The 19523-nt window shown below is 49.6% G+C and overlaps 1 protein-coding gene across 1 annotated transcript in view; it reads right to left on the bottom strand.

Annotated features, from left to right (window-relative positions):
- The window catches only part of PITPNM2 (phosphatidylinositol transfer protein membrane associated 2), a 159623-nt gene that overhangs the window by 5542 nt on the left and 134558 nt on the right, over positions 1 to 19523 (bottom strand). The window contains 8 exon segments of the mRNA XM_078154267.1: positions 2077 to 2260; positions 8918 to 9067; positions 9814 to 9962; positions 11620 to 11736; positions 12321 to 12437; positions 12551 to 12699; positions 15639 to 15839; positions 18970 to 19125. Of these exon segments, the coding sequence (XP_078010393.1) occupies positions 2077 to 2260; positions 8918 to 9067; positions 9814 to 9962; positions 11620 to 11736; positions 12321 to 12437; positions 12551 to 12699; positions 15639 to 15839; positions 18970 to 19125 (1223 nt within the window).

Raw genomic sequence — 19523 nt, 5'->3', positions numbered from 1 at the left:
AAGCACGGAGGAGCTGGCAAAGAGCAGCCTCAGAGTCATGGCTGGCATGGATGGCCATGCTGCCATCTTGATACAGGTGGGAGCCTGGGGCATCTCACACTGGACATGGCTGCGCCTAGGACCAGCATGGATTGGGGGGGAGGGAGGAGGTCCCCTCTGAACCTAGGACCTCCAATTTACCCTCTATAGACCTGCCCAGTTGTCTACATGTCTCCCCCATTAGAATGTGAACTCCCTGAGGGCAGGGAGGGTGGGGTTTTCCTCCCCCTTTCTTTGTATCCCTTAGCACAGTGCCTGGCATACAGCAGGCACTTAATAAATGCTTGTTGACTTACTTATTACTCCAGCTCCAGGGGTGGGAAGAGACAGGGGATAAGGAAAAGAGAAAGTGCCTGATGTCTCCCCGCCTCCCCTGTCCCTAATCCATCCGTGTACGTGTGTGCCCGGGACGTCGAGCTGGAAGGGGCCTCGTGGCTGAGCGGCCGGCCTTTCTGACTGCCTGGATCCGCAGGGAGACTTCCCCAATAGAAGGCCCAAACTTGCCTCTGTACAAGTTCCACTCACAGCTCACGGCTCTGGCCTCAGGAGCCAAACAGAATAAGGGGAATCTGGCATCCACGTGAGGGCTAGAAGGGACCTCGGGGCCCTGAGAGAGGATCCTGCGCTTGCCTGAGTTCTGAGATCTGAGTTCAAATTTAGCCTCAGACTCTCATTGGCTGTGTGGAACCGGGCCAAGTCACCTAACCTCTGCCTAGCTCAGTTTCCTCATCAGCAAAATGGGAATAATGAGCACCTACCTCTCAGGGTTGTGGGAGGATCAGATGAGATAATTGTAAAGTGCCTGGCACACAGCAGGTGCTAAATAAATGCTTATCCTCTTCCCCCCTTCCTTCTATGAATGCTACTTATTATTAGTGCTGTTGTTGCTGCACAGGGCCATACAGGTACTAAGCATCAGAAGCAGGACTTGAATTTGGGGTCTTGGCCCTAAATCCTACACTCTCTCTCCTATGCTGTGCTGCCCCTCCCTCCTTCCCTGTCTTTCCCTTTTTCACTCTCTCTCTCCCTCTCTCTCCTCTTCCTTCTTTCTCTTTCTCTTTCCCTCCCTCTCTGCTCCTCCCTCTTTCCCTCTCTCTCTCCTTCTTTCCTCTCTTCTTCTCTTCCCACCTCTCTCCCTCCACCTTCTCTCTCTCTCTCTCTCTCTCTCTCTCTCCTCTCCCTCTCTGCCCCTCCCTCTCTTTCTCTTTCTCCCCACCTCTCTCTCCCTCCTTCCTCTCTCTCCCCTCCTCCTCCTTCTTTCTCTCTCCCCTCCCCGCCTCCTCTCTCCCTCTTTTTCTGTCTTTCTCCCCATCTCTCTCTCCCCTCCCCCTCCTCTCTCCATCTCCGCTCTCCCTCTCTGCTCCTCCCTCTCTTTCTCCCTTTTTCTGTCTTTCTCCCCACCTCTATCTCTCTCTCCTCCCTCCTCCTCTCTCCTCCATCCCCCCTCCCCTCTTCCTCTGCCTCTCTCTCCTCTCCCTTCTTTGTCTTTCCCTCCCTCTCTGCTCCTCCCTCTTTCCCCCTCTTTCCTTCTTTCCTCTCTTCTTCTCTTCCCACCTCTCTCCTTCCACCTTCTGTCTCACTCTCTCCTCTCCCTCTCTGCCCCTCCCTCTCTTTCTCTTTCTCCCCACCTCTCTCTCTCCTCCTTCCTCTCTTTCCCCTCCTCCTCCTTCTTTCTCTCTCCCCTCCCCCCCCTCTCCCTCTTTTTCTGTCTTTCTCCCCCCCATCTCTCTCCCCTCCCTCCTCCTCTCTCCTCCATCCCCCTTCCCCTCCTCCTCTGCCTCTCTCTCCCCTTCCCCAATTCCCTCTCTTTTCTCTCCATAAGTATGTATGAATGCAGTATTTGGAAACAGTTCTCATTTCCCCCATGAGTCTTCTGTTCTCCAGACTAAACAACCCCAGTGTCTCCAGTGATCCTCATGCCTGAACCCAGGGGTCCTTTGCCGTCCGGGGCGGGGGGGTGGCGTGCCTCTGGACACTTGGCTCACTGCCGCCCTTCCCAAAGGCACAGTGCCGCTGGTCGCTGCTGGGAGCTCTTACCTCAGTGATGAGGAACTTCAGGAAGTTGGCCTTATGCCGCAGAGGGTCGTGTACGAGGCCGTCACAGAAGGAGACGATCCCATGAGGGAAGTTGTGCTGTGCCAGCCAGGCTACTACCCGCTGCTTCTGCATGTCGGGCCTTCCTGTCACGTAGATGATGAGGTAGCCGAGGTCCTGCCAGTGTCTGTGGGTGAGGTGGGAGGAGGAAGCAGAAGAGGCCCAGAGGATTCCACTCCTTGGGGCCACTGGTCACTTCTAGGGGCTCACCTCCCCACACCCTGGAATCACTCCCCATGCGCTCTCCCCATGTTTGGAGAGGTAATGGGGGTGTAGTGCTTGCCTATCAAGTCAAGAAGACCTGGGTTCAAATCCTGTCTCTGCCCTTACTAGTTAGTAGACCCTGGGCAAGTCACTTTGAGCCTTGGTTTCCTCACCTGTAAAACAGGGGATTACAAAACCCTAGAGTGCCTACTTTGTTGGGGTTGTTGGAAGAATCAACCAAGATTATGTAGAGGTCTCTGAAAACATTAAAGTGTTTTACTATAATTAACTTTACCATTCAGCTGGTACTTAAAGTGCTTTATATTGCTATATAAATAATATATAAATAAATTGCTATATAAATGTCAGTTATTATTATTGCCTTGTGACATCTAAATCAGAGTTGTTTGTGCATTGCCTTGGCTATGTGTGTTTCTGATATGTGTGCCTTACCTATCCATTGTGCTTTAAGCAATGAACTTTGTGATAATTCTCCTGAGAAAGAAAAGATGTCAAGACCTTGCTGGTTTAAGGCTTTGAGTTGCTTTAGTTATATGTAATCTCTGCTACTGTGATTCACTCCCGCTGTACTTTAAATTCATGTCCACTCTTCCCTGCCCCATGGGCTCTGGGTACATCTGTAGGACAATGTGCCACAAGTTACTGGATAATGCCATTTGAGTAAATACCTTTTTAAAAAAAACTAATTGAATCTCCTGGCTGATTGTTAAGGAGAAGCACAATGGTGGGGGCTCGTGAGCTCTAGTGTTATGAAAGCCACCCACAGGGTAGCTTTTGTTCCTTTTATTAAATGGATTTGTTCTGAAAACTTGGACTCAGTCAAAAGGCCATACCCAAGGACCTAGAGGGCCAGATGTGGCCTCGAGGCTGCAGGTTCCCCACCTCTGCTAGACCTAGGATTTAAATGGTATAAGGAACTGCAGGGTGAGGAAATTCTCTCCATCCATGTAAGTGGGCAACCTTTGGGTAACCTGTAGTCCTAGAGAGCTGCTTAAAACATTGACAGGTTAAGTGACTTGCCTAGGGTCATACACCCAGCAGAGGTCTTCCTTCTTAGCTCCAAAGCCAATTCCCTCTCCACTCTGGTAGGCTGCCTCTCTAGAACAAGTAACACTCCACCTCATTGGGCACTAGGCCAGGAATGTAGCACTAGGTCTGAGTTCAAGCCCTGTTTCAGCCATTTATTAGCTGTGTAACCCTGGGCAAATCATTTGACCTCTCCTTACCTCAGTTTCCTCACCTGTAAAATGGGGATAATAATAGCACCTAGCTCCCAGGGTTGTTGGGAGGATCAAATGAAATAGTACTTATCAAAGTGCTTTGCAGACTTAAAGCACTACATATTAAGACACTATAATGATTGCCCTTGTTGTATTCATGGGTAGTTTACAAATAACTTTTACTTCATGACAACTCTGTGAGGTAAACAGGTCAGTTATACTTTCCAAATGAAGAAACTGGAGCTCATGGTGATGTAATGCTTTGCCCCAAGGTCACACGAGTAATTGGTAGTGGAGAAAGGACTCAAACGACTGGGGCTCCCAACTCCCATCCAGGTAGTCCTTTTCCGACCTGGTCCTCCTTACTATTCTCAACTTTTTTTTTTTAAGGAAATTAGGGTTAAGTGACTTGCCCAGGGTCACATAGTTAGTAAGTGTCAGGCATCTGAGGCTGGATCTGAACTCAGGTCCTCCTGACTCCAGGGTCAGGGCTCTATTCACTGTGCATCTAGCTGTTCCCATTCTCAACTTTTCTGAAGTATGGGGCACTATGGACTCCTCTTTCTCCTCCTGGATACACTCTGGGCTTCGGTGCCCCACCCACCCATGCCTGCCATCACTTTCCCTCTGTATCTTTCATTTACCCATTTATACATCTTGTAGGTACCTAGTTATTGATTTACATGTTGTCTCCCCCATTAGGAATGTGAGCTACTTGAGGGCACAGACTCTAAGCTTCTGTCTTTCTTTGCATCCTCAGCGCTGGGCACAGTGCCTGGTACATAGCAGGTACTTAATAAATGCTGGTTGACTGAATGACTTTCCTGCTTCTCCTCCTACCTGCCTGGCTGCTCCTTCTCAGTCTCTTTTGCAAGAACATCACCCTTGTCCTACTCTTCTAATTCGGGGCAGGGGGTGTGTTTATTTTATGCCTCTATTCTGGGCTTTCTTCTCTCTCTCCCTCCAAATTCACCCCTTTTCTGAATTCCCCCTATTTCTGTCCAGGGCACCCCCATACACCCAGTCATCCAAGTTCACAATTGCAGATTAGGATTCTTTCTCACTGCTCACGTCCAACCAGTGATGAGCTCTTCTATTTCCACGACACACGGCCACCACCCTAGTTCAGACCCTCATCATCTCTCTCTTGGAATACTGCAATAATTGGTCCCTCCGCCTCCAGTCTTCCCTTACTCCACTCCATTCTCCACTCAGCTGCCAAAGAGATTCTCCCAAAGCTCAGGTCTTCCCCTACTCAATAAACTCCAGTGGCTCCCTATTACCCCAAGGATCAAATAGAAAGACCTGTTTGGCATGCAATGCCCTTCACAATCTGGATCCTGACAATCTTTCTTTCTTTTTTTTTTAATATAAATTTATTTATTTTTAGTTTTCAACATTCACTCCCACAAGTTTTTGAATTCCAAATTTTCACCCCATCTCCCCCTCCCCCCCCCAAAGATGGGATGCATTCTGAATATCCCTTCCTCTAGTCTGTCCTCTCTTCTATCTCTCTCCCCTTCTCTTATCCCCTTCCCCTTCTATTTTCCTGTAGGGCAGGACAGACTTCTGTACCCCATTTCCTGTATTTCTTATTTCCCAGTAGCATGTGAAAACATTTTTTAACATATGTTTTTAAAACTTTAGGTTTCAAATTTTCTCTCTTCCTCCCTCCCACCCACCCTCATTGAAAAGGCAAGCAACTCAATATAGGTTGTATGTGCAGTTATGCAAAACATTCCATAGTAGACATGTTGTGAAAAACTAACTCTATTTCCCTTAATCCTATCCTGCCCTCCCATTTATTCTATTCTTTCTTTTGACCCTGTCCTCCTCAGAAGTATTTACTTCTGATTACCCCTTTCCCAATCTGCCCTCCTCTCTATCATCCCCTGCTCTCTTGTCCCTTCTCCCCCTATTTTCCTGTAGGGTAAGACAGATTTCCATACCCAATTGAATGTGTATGTTATTCTCCTTAAGCCAAATCCTATGAGAATAAGATTCACTCATTCCTCTCACCTTCCCCGTTTCCCCTCCACTGTAAGAGACTTTTCTTTGTTTTTTTTTGTGAGATAATTTACCCCATTCTACCTCTCCCTTTCTTCTCTAGTATATCCTCTCTCATCCCTTAATTTTATTCTCCAGATATGACCCCTTAATCTTCAACTCACCCTGTGCCTCTATCTATCTATCTACATATAATACATATAATTTTTTTCCTCCAACTACCCTAATACTGACAAAGGTCTCATGAGTTATAAATATCATCTTTCCATGCAGGAATGTAAACAGTTCAATCTTAATAAGTCTCTTATGATTTCTCTTTCCTGTTTACCTCTTCATGTTCCACTTGAGTCCTGTATTTGAAAGTCAAATTTTCTATTCAGCTCTGGTCTTTTCATCAGGAATGCTTGAAAGTCCTCTATTTCACTGAATGACCATTTTTTCCCCTGAAGGATTATACTCAGTTTTGCTGGGTAGGTGATTCTTGGTTGTAATCCTATCCTTTGCCCTCCGAATATTATATTCCATGCCCTGTGGTCCTTTAATGTAGAAGCTGCTAAATCTTGTGTTATCCTGATTGTGTTTCCACAGTACTTGAATGTTTCCTTCTGGCAGCTTGTAATATTTTCTCCTTGACCTGGGAACTCTGGAATTTGGCTACAATATTCCTAGGAGTTTTCCTTTGGGGATCTCTTTCAGGAGGAGATCTGTGGATTCTTTCAATTTCTATTTTGCCCTCTGGTTCTAAATATCAGGGCAGTTTTCCTTGATAATTTCTTGAAAGATGATGTCTAGGCTCTTTTTTTGATCATGGCTTTCAGATAGTCCAATAATTTTTAAATTCTCTCTCCTGGATCTATTTTCCAGGTCAGTTGTTTTTCCAATGAGATATTTCACATTGTTTTCTAATTTTTCATTCTTTTGGATTTGTTTACTGTCTTGATTTCTCATAAAGTCACTGTCTTCCAATTGCTCTATTCTAATTTTTAAGGAAGTATTTTCTTCAGTAATCTTTTGGACTTCCTTTTCCATTTGGCCAATTTTGCTTTTTAGGGCATTTTCTCCTCATTGGCTTTTTGGACCTCTTTTGCCATTTGGGTTAGGCTATTTTTTAAGGTGTTATTTTCTTCAGTATTTTTTGGGTCTCCTTTAGCAAGCTGTTGACTTGTTTTTCATGATTTTCTTGCATCACTCTCATTTCTCTTCCCAGTTTTTCCTCTACTTCCCTTACTTGCTTCTCAAAATCCCTTTTGAGCTCTTCCAAGGCCTGGGACTGATTCATATTTTTCTTGGAGGCTTTGGATGTAGGAGCTTTGACTTTGTTGTCTTCTTCTGGTTGTATATTTTGATCTTCTTTTTCACCAAAGTAAGATATATGTCTGACTCTTTTTGCGCTGCTTGCTCATGATCCCAGCCAATTACTTGAGTTTTAAACTCTTTGTTAAGGTAAGAGTCTGCTTCCAATGTGGAGAATGTACTGTCCCAAGCTTCAGGGGTTTGTAGCTGTTTTCAGAGATACTTGTAGGGACCTGTAAATTTTCAGTTCTTCCAAGGTGGTATGATAAGGGGCAGGTGTTTACTCCTTTCCTGGCCTGTGACCACAAGTATTCCTTTCTGTCCTGTAACTGTGAGGAGGGTTCCTCTCCACAGCCACTACAAGCTCCACCAGCCAGCTCCTCCTCACCCCAGCACTGCGCCCAGAACTGTGACCCAGATCCAAACGTGGGCAAAGCAAGAGATTCCTGCCTCTCTGCTCAGCCACTGGATTCTCCCTCAGTCTGTGGGCCGGAAGCTCGGGAAGCAGCTGCCCCGCCCCCCCAGGGCCACTCTTGGGGAATGGAGCAGAAACCCCACCTTCCTGTCTCAGCACTGACAGAAACAGACTTTTCCCACTGACCTTCTAAGTTGTCTTTGGCATTCGTGCATTGAGGAGTCTGGAAACCTCCACAGCTGCCCACGATTCAGTCCTCTGAGGCCTGCTCCAGGTCCCAGCCTGGTGCGATACACCTTTCTGATCAATCATTCAGGTTGTCTTGGGCTGGAAATTTGTTTCACTCTGTCTTTTTGTGGGTTCTGCTGCTTCAGAATTTGTTTAGAGCCATTTTTTATGAGTATTTGGAGGGGTTTGGAGGAGAGCTCAACCAAGTCACTACTTTCACTCTGCCATCTTGGCTCCGCCCCATCCTGACAATCTTTCTAAGATTAGTACAAATCAGAGCCCTCCTTGCACTTAATGCTCCGGGCCAAACTGGCCTTCTCGCCTTTCCTCACCCGGGACATTCAATCTCCCATCCCCACGTCTATAAAGGCACCGGTCATGCCCAAGGCCTGGACTGTTTTTCTTCCTCACTGCCACTTTGTAGAACACTTCACTTTCCTTCAAAGCTCAGGCCAAGTGAGCAGCCCTTGTGTTAGTCGTGTCAGTCATGTCTGACTCTTCATGACCCCGTTTAGGGTTGTCTTGGCAGAGATACTGGAGCGGTTTGCCATTTCCTTCTCCAGCTCATTTTACAAATCAAGAAACTGAGGCCAACAGGGTGAAGTGACTTGTCCAGGGTCACCCAGCTAGGAAGTGTCTAAGGCTACATTTGAACTCAGATCTTCCTGACTTTAGTCCTGACTGCTCTAACCGCAGTGCCATCCAGCTGCCTTAGAACCAGTCCTTACCTCAGGCCTTTCCTGGTTTCCTTACCTCCTCAGGCCACTTTCCCACTCATTTATTTTGTATGCATTTTGAATTTAGAAATAAGTGGCAGCTTTCTCTGTATGTATATTCTGCACAGTGAAGAGGGTATAAAACTGGCCTCAGAGTTATAGAGACCTGGGTTCAATTCTTGCCTTCGAGACATCCTGACTGTATGATCCTGGTCATGTCATTTGACTTCTAAGGGTTCTAGGCAAATCTCCAGGACAATAAGTTGTAGAGGAGGCAGCAACCTGCACTGGAAGAGGGAGTTTCCTTATCTGGGAATTTCCCAAGCCAATGAAATCACAGGTCCAGGCTCTATCCCTATTTACTTATCTATATACATGTTTCTGTCTATAGAATGTAAGCTCTGTGAACAGTAAAGTATTATAACTGTAAGTATTTAAGTTATAAATTCAACAGATCTGTAAATAGTTTGAAGCTCAGACTTTAAGCTTAAATTCACTGTATCTGTAAACATTTCAGCAATTTCTGACTTGGGAGGATCCCTGCCTTCCCTTCTTTGCCCCAGCCGAAGGGCCCTTCCCCAGGGGGTGTGAAAAGTCACTTGAAGAAGGAAGGTGGGTGGAGAGGAAGGAAGAAGAGAGGAGGGGAGGGAAGGACGGCCTGTCCTCTCTCCTTGGCTCACCTTACTACATCCACAGCACCTGCTCGCACCTTGGGGTCACTGCCCATGATGGAGACGCTGGCGGCAAAGGAACCATCAATGCTGAAGACTACAAACTCTGTCCCCTTGGGTAGGACGGTGATGTAGCTGTCTGCGGATGTGTGGTCCCCCCTGTTGGGAAAGAGCCATCAGAGTCCCAGGACTGAGTGTCTCCTCCACCCCACGCCCAGGACTTCCCCTGGTGCCAACATAACGTCTTGCCTAAGGGCTCTTCTGGGGGCCCATTCTCTGATCTCAACACCCTCAAGGATTACCAAGTCCCACCAAAGCTCATGGGGCCAGTTTAGCGCCCCAGTCAGACACTCTTAACAAGCTGCCATCCTCATACTAGAGGGTGGGAAACCCTTTCTTCCTACAGCAGGGGCCTATAGAGAGGTGGATCTCAAGGTCCTGGTTGACCAGGGTTGGAAAGCCCAGGATTGTAGACTTAAGGGCTGTGCAACCCCCTCAGTTTTATAAAGGAGGCCACTTGGACCACAAGCAGGGGTGACTAGCCCAACACCCTACAAATGGGATCACAGATTTAGGGCTGGGGGGCCGCAGGCTTATGTAATCCAACTCCCTCATTTTACACAGGAGGAAACTGAGTTCTAAAGAGGCGTGGTGACCTGCCCAGTGTCACGCAGGAAGAGAAAGCAACCCAGCTGGGATTTGAACTCAGGTCTTTTAATTCCAAATCCAGCACTGGAGGAAGCTTTGCAGATCCCACTTTTGCCCTGGGCCTCCTTTCTGTTACCCTACATGGCAGGTGCTTTTGGTACGAGGTGGTGCGGCACTAACCCTGCCCCCCCCATCCATGGTGGACAGCCCATTCCCCTCCTCCCAACCTGATGCTCTGAGCAGATGCCCATCCCCACCTGACCACCATCTTGATGGGGTAGACACCGACGCCCAGACGCTGCTCCTCAGGGATGGTGTAGGAGATTCGCCCGCTGCTGTTGGTGATGAGCGTGTCAAAATGGACCCACTCCCCGGATGGCGGCTGCGTCATGATGTGAATGTCCACCTGGGAGCAGGAGGGCAGGAGGGGCAGCTGAGAACCATCCTTCGACTTGGCTGGCCCCACAGTCCTGCTGCCTAATCCTGCCATTGGGCCATGGCCCCATCCCCCCTTAGCCTAGCCCTCCCCCCGGGAACACTTACCGTGGGACCTCTAGGAAGTGGAAATGATTCTCACCATACACTATGGGAGTGTCTAGCCAAGGCTGATGCCTCTGCTGGTGATGCTGGTGGCATCCCCGCTCTCTCTTGTTCCCCCAGACCATGATACGTTCCTGACCTGCCCCCCCCTCGTCCCCACACGTTTCATCCTGGATGATGAGAGTTGGGACTATTGTGCTAAGCCCCAGAGGACAAAATGAACTCAGCTCAAATCCCTGTTCTAGGATAGCTTTCCCAGGCTTCCAAGCTGCTGATTCTTTTCCCCTTTGACATTGCCTTCCACCACCTAGGCTGTCTATATCTTGTTTGAACCAATTTATACATTGTTTCTTTCCTTCATTAAAATCTAAGCTCTTTGAGGGCTGAGAAAATCTTTATTGGTTTCTATTTGATCCCCAGTACTCAGTCACAGTGCCTGGTATGTAGAAAGCCCTTAATAAATGTTCTGTCTACCAATCTATCTACCTACCTACCTATCAGTCATTTCTCTCTCTCTCCTTCCCTCCCTCCCTCCCTCCTCTCTGCCTCCCCCCCTTTCCCTCCCTCCCTCTCTTCTCTCTCTTTCCCACTCTCTCTCCCTCTCTTTTCTCTTCCTTCCTCCCTCTCTCTTCCCCACTATTTAGCACAGTGCCTAACACATAGTAAGTAATTAATAAATGTTGGAGGTGTTTTGTTTTTGTTTTTTCCTTTTGCTTGCTTGTTTGAGACCGGATCTCCCTTAGTGTAGCGGCCACCCAGAGGACTGCTAATCTTCAGGAAAGCTCTGAGTGGTTCTATTGCTGACCTGCACTGTGTTCATCCTCCTTGGGCCACTGAGCAGCCCTCTACGCCCGGGGACTCGCTACATTGGTGCTGGGCTTAGCTTGGACACTGGACTGCAGCTCGGAAATCCTGAACTCAAGTGATTGTCACCCCACCCCTATCCCTGAGTCCCCTCAGGAATAAATGCTCGTTGACTTAATAACTAGGGCTAATGGACGTCCTAGGAGCCAGACTTCAGCTCAGTTTGACCAAGAACTCTAATTAGAGACATCCAAAAGCACAATGCGCTGCCTTGGGAGGCTCATGGCTTCGTCTGGTCCAATCCCTTCATTGTGATAGAGGGAAACTGAGGCTTAGAGAGCTAGAAAGGACCTCATCTAGGACAACTTCATCATTTTTACAGCTGGAGAAACTGAGGCCTCTGGAAGTGAAGTGTCCAAGGTCACACCAATATTGGTTGGTGAGCTGGTTTCCCACCCAGACACGCTGATGCCAAATCTGATGATCTCTCCATGGAACAATTCCTGGCCTGGCTGACTATCTGTCAGTGAGGATATCACAGGATGGAGCCCTGAACTGAGGGGCAGGTGAGACTAGAAGCAGTCAGTCAATAAACATTTATTAAGCGCCTACTATGTGGCAGCCACTGGAAGGCTTCTGAGGTTCTTCCAGTTTTATGATTATAATGCCTGCAAGGCCACCCCTTTGCCCCATGACCACACCCTCCCTGCTCCACTCACCTTCTCCCCTGTCAGGGTGACCATGTCTAAGGGCCCATACATGAACCTGCCCGTCAGGGTCTGAGGACCATCCTCGTTGGCTATGGCATCATTGATCCTATGATTAGCAGCGACATTCTGGGGGAGGGAATGGAGGATAGTCAAAGGAGGTCATGGGATGAATACTGGGGCAGAGGTTAGGAAACTGCCCTGGGTGAGCTTGAGCTGGGGAGCTGTAAGATCAGGATTTAGACTTGGAAGGGACCTCGGAAGCCACAGATGAGGAAACGTGTCCAAAGGAGGTAGTGTGCCCAACATTGCAGAGGTAGTAAGTAGCAGAGGCAGGATTTGAATCCAGGTCCTGGGACTCCCACTTTAGTTATCTGTCACCAGCCTCCATCACAATGTCTATAGTTAGTCTGGTCTGGCTTATCCTCTTGTGTGATTGGGAATGCAGCGTTTGTTAATCTGGGGTCCATGGACCCCTAGTTGGGCTTAAGACAGATTTTTTGGGGGGGGGTAGGGAGGTGTTTTGTAAACTTGGATAGGGAAACCTTTGGTTTCCTTTATCCTCCTCTGTACTCTCTTTTGTGCATTTAAGGATATGATTCTGAGAAGGGGCCAGAGGCTCTGCCTCACCGGCCAAGGGGGCCAGCCCTCTGCCAGATGGGTGGTGGCCTTCTCTGGTGAAGGGGCCTCTCATCTCGCCTGTGGCAGCTTACCCGCAGCTTTACGTGGGTTCTTTTCCTCTGCCACTTTTCCCGGGGCTTTGAGGGGGTGAACACAGATACTTCCTTGCCATCCAGCTCCAAGATACTGGCGTTTTCATGCCTCATGACCTGGGGGGTAGATGAAGGAATGAGGAAGAGGGATGGCCTCCAGACCAGTGGACTTCAGCCCTGTCCAACCCGCCTTAGGACCCTCGGGACAGAGGCTGAAGGTGGGGACCTACCTGTCTTAGCAGGAAGGAGACCACATCGGTGGATTCCCAGTAGCTGGCGTGGAAGAGGTGGGGGAGAGCCACGGTGGGGAAAGCAGTGAGGGCATCCGGACAGTATAGGGCATAGTCGATCCGCTTTGTTCCCCACCATTTGGCGGCAACTGGCGGGAGAAAAGGCTTGATGACCGAAACGTGGTGAGACAGAGACAGGGAGAGAGGGGAGAGATGAGAGAAGAGAGAAAAGTGAGAGAGAGGAGAGGTGAGGAGGAGAGACAGAGACCGAGAGAGAAGGGAGAGACAAGAGGAGAGAGAAAAGTGAGAGAGAGGAGAGAGATGAGGAGAGACAGAGACCGAGAGAGAAGGGAGAGACAAGAGGAGAGAGAAAAGTGAGAGAGAGGAGAGAGATGAGGAGGAGAGACAGAGAGAGAGAAGGGAGAGACAAGAGGAGAGAGAAAAGTGAGAGAGAGGAGAGAGATGAGGAGGAGAGACAGAGAGAGAGAAGGGAGAGACGAGAGAAGAGAGAGAAGAGAGATGAGGAGGAGAAAGACAGAGACAGAAAATGAAAGAAATAGAGAAAGAGAAATAAAGAGAGGATGTGTGTGAGAGATAGAGAATGAGAGAGAAATAGAGAATAAGAGGGACAGAGAAGGAAAGAAAAAAATGAGAAAAGGAAAGAGAGAGGATGTGTGTGTATGTGTATGTGAGAGAGACAGAGAGAGACAAAGACAGAGACAGAGATGGAGAGACAGAGACAGAGACAGGCAGAGACAGAGAATGAGAGAAAAACAGAGAAAAGGAATGAGAGAGAAGGAAAGAAAGAATTATGGAAGGAAAAAAGAGGATATGCATGCATGTGAGAAAGGGAAACAGGAAGGGAGAGAGGGAGGGGGAGACAGAGAGAGACAGACACACACACAAGAAGAATAGAGAGGAGAGAGGAGGGGGCTGACCCCTCTCTGCCTAGCTCAGTCCCTAGGTGCCCCAGCTGGGCAGCAGACCCTGCAGTCTGCTGAGCATGATGCTGGATTTCTATGCCTCAAGGGGTGTCCTGAATGGCACTCCAGACCAGTGGAGTCTGATAGAGGAGCAGGCCTGAGTCCATATCATTCAACTTGTCCATCGATGCAAGCAGGCAGGTGCCAGTGAGGCCTCTGGTGGGGCCCAGCCTCATACATAAGGAGGGACCACATGATTCCACTCCACAATGTCTCCATCCTTAGGGATGCTTCTACCTCTGGCTTGGCCTTCCCTAACCCTGGACCCTCTGGGTGTGCTCCATCCCTGGGTGAGGCTTCTAAACTGGATGGACTACTCCAGGGCCAGGCCAGGCCTGGCTGGGGAGGGGAAAGAATGCCTAAAAGTGTTCTCTGAACAGCAAGATAAGACACATTTTGCAGGTGGTTTCAGTCACAACTGAAGGAGCCCCATGCTTAACGTCAGACGACCCAAGTTCAGTGACGGATTCTGCTTCTTAGTAGCTATGTGACACTGGAGGCCAGCATTCTGGGTCTCAGTTTCCTCATCTGTGAAATGAGGATGCCACTCACACCACCCTCCTCAGAAGGTAGTCGTGAGGATGAAATGAGCTAATGTTGACCGAACCCTTTGCAAAAACCTTAAATATTATGTTGATGTTACTGATCCCGGAGATTTCTCAGCATTGAGCATCAGATCCACTGCCTCTATCTGGAAATCAGGGTTCTCTCCCTCCCTGCCTCTCACCCCCCCTACAGCCACATGATAGAGAACCTCTCCCCGCCCCACTCCAGCTTCCCCCCACCTCTCTGCTTAGGACTTAGGAGAGCTGGTGGAAAAGGAGCCTGGCATTGACAGTGAGAAGCAAGCAGAAAGCCTCTGAGATCCGAGTGTGGCAAACAAGCCCAAAGCAGAGGAGACAGAGGTTAGGAGCAGAGCAGCAGGTCAGGGTGGGGGCATCAGGCCAGACCAGCTTCTCTAACGTCTCCTGGCATAAAAGCAAACAAGCAGTCGAGTTCAGGGCCTGGCCAGCCTAGATTGTAGCTGCTGCAGAGGGCTCTGAGGGACAGCCATGGGGAGAGCTCGGCCACCGTCCTGGCATTCACCTCGGAGGTCAGCCCATTCTGTTTGGGATGGCTCTGACCAAGACAAGACTTGTTCCTGACAGTTACCCAGAAACTCTACCTTCTAAGTCCCGTTCAGAGGGCCAAGCAGAACGACCCACATCTTTTTTTCCCTCTGCATGACAGACTGTCAAACACTTGAACATATGTACCGTGTATTCACTCCTCCACCCTCCAGCCTTTTCTCTCCCCTGTCTAAACATTCCAGCTCCGTGTATAACATGGACCCAAGGCTCTCGATTGTCCTGGATGCCTTATTCCGGACACCTTCCTGAAATGTGGTGCCCACAATGGGATATAATCCCCCACACGTGCTCTGACCAAGGCTGAGATCACGTACAGGTAAGTGCACATTTCTACACATGCAAATGTCCACACACACCCAAACACATTGCTCTTGGAGGGCTGACTGTCAGGCCAGTGCCCCTTCCATCCCCTTCCCAAACTGTTTGGACTCCTAAAATCTGCTGCTGGTATGAAGTTGCACCCTCCCCTGACTCCCATGGCCTATCTGCTTAGGGCCGGCCAGCAGATTTCCCTTCCCAGTTCCCTTGGTTTCAGGCAGGCTCTTTGGGCTTTTGTTTTTCTAGGCTATAGAGGTCTTGCCTGTCTGCCTCTGGATGGCTTCTCCAGCCCCAGCTGGTTGACATGTTCCCAGAATAAGCCACCAGGTCTACCCCAGGGAAAGCAGTCTGGGGGTTTGGGGGAGAGAGTATTGGTTATCCCAACTAATTTAAATATCAGCCAGCACCCAGACCCAGATCCTCTGGACTTAACTCAGCTTTCACCACCCTGGCCCCCAGCACAGGCAGAGAAGGGTTAGTCTTTAGGCCCAGCCCAGCAAGGACCCCAGGCAGAGCCCCCCCAGGGCTCTCTGGGAAGTGATGCTCACATTTTTGTGTCTAGATAGGTAGGGGAGGAGTGAAAATGTGCCCAGAAAGAACAGTAGACAGTGTGTCTTGTGGAAGAAAGAAGGCAGAGGGCTGCCTTCCCCACAATACCTTCTCCGATGTCCAGATTGGGGACTCGGTCCAGGCTTGGACTCAGATCCCCCGCCAACCTCTTTCTTACAGGGCTGAGGGGCAGCTCCCTTGGCTGAGGCCTGAGCCTCTGGGACACCGAGGTGGCCGGGGGCTGCTGGGGGAGGGCAAGCAGGGACAGGCGCCTGACACTGGGGGTGTGACTGAGGGCCGATGGGGTCTCTAAGGAACAAAAACAATGATGCTCATTAACACCTGCAAACAGGCTATGGGAGAGACACATGGAGCCTGTGACCCCCTCAGCCCGCCCCCCCCCCCAGCAGAGATCTTAATGGAAAGGCTGGAGCAATAATGACTGATCACCAGTGGCACACACAATCCCAGACAATGGGAAGAAAAAAGCAAGAGATAATGGAAAACACTGGATTAGCCAAGACCAGAGGTTAATCCCAAAGTCATCCAGACCTGAGACCTCACTGTTTGACTCAATGATTTCTTCCCAGCAGATTTCCTTTCCAAATTCTGGGCTCAGGCTGATGGCAAAATTTCTTCCTTCCTTTCTCTTGTTATCTCTCTCTCTCTCTCTCTCTCTCTCTCTCTCTCTCTCTCTCTCTCTCTCTCTCTCTCTCTTTCTCTCTGTCTCTCTCTCTCTCTCTGTCTCTCTCTCTCTCTTCCTCTCTTTCTCCCTCTCTCTCTACCCCCCTTTCTCTCTCTCCCTCTACCTCCCCTTCTCTCTCTCTCTCTCTACCCCCCTTTCTCTCTCTCTCCCCCTCCCCCCTTCCTTCCTCTTGTTTTCTTTCTCTCTTTCTCCCTTTCTCTTCTTTTCTTTCTCTTGCAATCTCTCTTTCCTCCTTCCTCTCTTTTTTCCTTCTTTCTTTCCTGCATGATGTTGGGCAAGTCATTCTGGCTCTCTAGGCCTCAGTTTCCTCATGTATAAAATGAGAGGGTAGATGGGGGTGGGGTGACCTCTAAGTTTCCTTTTCTAGCTCTGTGATCTTCTGATCTGTTGTGACTGAACACACTCAGATAGTCCAAAGCAGTCGGAAGGATTATGCTTGGAACAATCCAAAGTGGGAACTGTCAGGGACTATAGTCACCCAGCAAGGTAGGCATGGAGGAGCAGGAGCAGGGATGCAAATGGCCAGACACTTTCCATCTGGGAGAGGGAATGCCCAGTGGGTCTTCCCCTCAGCCACAAGCTAATACACTGAAAATCAGGCCTAAATGCTGTGGGCAAACCTTAGGGGTTTCTGGTGGCCGTCTGAAGGGTCCAGTGTGTCCTAACACATACTCACACACACTAGTGTATGTCCTGGCTCCCAAGACTGCTGGTGGGATGGAGGTGCGCCCTCCCTCCCAACTCCCCCAGGCTGAGACTCTCTGCCCCTCTCACTCATATCCCAGGGGGTTTCCAAGCTCAGCCAGGATCCTCTAGTCTCTCTGGCCTCTTCCTAGGCACCACGGGCCATGTCCTTTAGCCTAAAGATAAACTCAAGTCTTCCTTAACCCCCAAATACCTTCCCCCCCAGCCACCTCATGCAATCATCTCCTTTCTTTTTCCACTTGCGGCCACACTTGTAAAAAGGATTATCAACATTCACCACCTCTACTTATTCTCTGTCCATTCAACTCCTCAGCCCCTTGTCTCCTCATTCCCAGTGGGGTCTGGTGAAAGAGCTCTCTCCAAGGTCCCTCATGATTCTCTCCTGTCTAAATCCAACAGTCTTTTCTTCAATCTCTCGGAGATTTTTTGACACTGTTGACCATCTTTTCTTTCTCTGGTGCCTAAGATGTTGGACTCTAATGGCTCTCTTCCTAATTCTCTCATCCCTTCTGTTTCCTCTGGGGGCTCTTCTTCCTCCTAAATCTCTTAAGCGCGGGCATCTCCCAAGACCCTGTCCTTTACTGTCTTCTCTTCTTTTCCCACATTCTCTCCCTTGGCAATGTCCACTGCCCTCTCATCAATCAATGGCCCCAACACAGAGGGTTCCCAAATGTTCTTCTCTCCCCAGTCTCTCCCTGGGATTTCCAACTTCAAACTTAACATGTCTAAAATTGAATTAATAAGCTACCCCCCGCCCCCACCCAAATCTGCTTTGCTTTTACTTTCTATTTCTACTAATGCTTCAGTAAACTATAAGCTTCCCAGGGGGGAGGAACTGTTTGTTTTATTTTTACTTTGTATGTGTTTTCTACACACGTAAATGCTTGCTTATTTCCCCTGATAAAAAGTAAGCCTCTTGAGGGGAGGAACTCTTTTTTTGACTTTTGTCTTTGTATTCTCAGCACCTGGCACAGTGCCAGACAGTAGGTCCTTAATAAATCCTCATGGATGGAATGATCGAGATCTCTGGACTCCCAGTGGCTAGCACAGTACCAGGCACATAGGAGGGAGCACTCTCTCTTCCTCCATTTCAGACTGGGCCCAGCTTTCATTTCATCAGATTTTCTGGCTCCCTTCTCTGCCACATGAGGCCATTTCATTACCTGCCTCTATCCACCCCCTCCCCATTCCTTTAGTTTATTCTTCTAGAGACCCAGAGGGCTCAGGCCACATGGGGGCCCAGATTCGAGTTGGGCTTGGCCAAGCCCTGCTGCTCACTGGATACGAGGGTCAGATTGGGGATGAGAGGGTTGATGGGGGCGGGGTGACCTCTAAGTTTCCTTTTCTAGCTCTGTGATCCTCTGATCTGTTGTGACTGAACACACTCAGACAGGCCTAGGAAGAGGCCAGAGAGACTAGAGGATCCTGGCTGAGCTTGGAAACCCCCTGGGATATGAGTGAGAGGGGCAGAGAGTCTCAGCCTGGGGGAGTTGGGAGGGAGGGCACACCTCCATCCCACCATTGCTTTCTCCCCCAATTCAACAGACACGACATTAGACTCTGGGGACACAAAGGCGAAAAAAGAAACAAAACTAGCCCTTCCCTCTAGGAGTTTACATTCTGCTAGGGAGATGTAATTTCCTCTTTAGGAAGTTCAGAAGGACTCTTCTCAGTTGGTGGTATTTCCCATCCCTCAAGTATGGGTCTGAGCTTCCCGCCATGATGCCTCATAACCCCTCACGGAGCTCTCTAGCAAGAGCTGCTATGCTATGACAACAGCCCTTTCTTTGTCCCCTCCCACTGAGAGCTGCCCACCTTGGCTACAGTGGGGCCTATGGCCATCTCCAACCGCTTTGTTCCCAGAGTCCCCTACAAGGAGGTGGGTCCAGGCCAGAGGGAGCCACTGTGAGGGGCGAAGCTTCAAGTCCAACAAAGGCCCTTGGATAAGATGAACTCTGCCTGGCTCCTCGACCCACCCTCCTCCCAAGGAAGAGAAAAGAAGGCGGAGGGACCCCAGGCCCCACTTACTGTTGGCAATATTGGAGGCAGTGTAGCTGTCTGCCATGCCGGACACTTGGCTGGTGATGCTGACCTCACTGGCCCGGCGGAAGGGGGGGGCCGTACCGGGAGAGGAAGGGGACGCGTTCTCCGTGAAGACAGCATTGTTGGACTGGATGATGTCCGCTGCACAGAACAGAGGGATGAGTCGATCGGACTCTCTGGGACTTCTCGGATTCGTCAGCCAGCCAGCCCGCGAGCCCACCCACCCACAAAGAAGTAAGAGCCGGGGCAAGAGGTGAGAGAAGAAAGGTAGGAGAAAACGCCAGCCCCACCACACGAGGCCCCCTCTGCCACTGCCGCCACCACCATCAGAGATTCAAACCAAATGCCACAGGCTAAAGAGAGGAAGCAGGAAAGATTAGAGGGAGCAGCTGGGGCCAGAGCGGTGGGGATCGAGAAGCTTCACCGCAGCGCACAGCTGAAGAGAAGAGAGCGAGAGACCCCAAGGCCAAACGGCTCGGCCTCGGATGGAGCCCCAGAAAGTCTAGAAGCGCAAAAGACGACCAAGCTAGCGGGAGCGG

Source organism: Phascolarctos cinereus, unplaced genomic scaffold (genome assembly GCF_003287225.1).
Source record: "Phascolarctos cinereus isolate Bilbo 61053 unplaced genomic scaffold, phaCin_HiC Scaffold_4;HRSCAF=312, whole genome shotgun sequence".
Classification (NCBI taxonomy): Eukaryota; Metazoa; Chordata; class Mammalia; order Diprotodontia; family Phascolarctidae; genus Phascolarctos; species Phascolarctos cinereus.
Note: the sequence above shows the minus strand (reverse complement) of the source record. Positions and strands in the feature narration are given on the sequence as shown.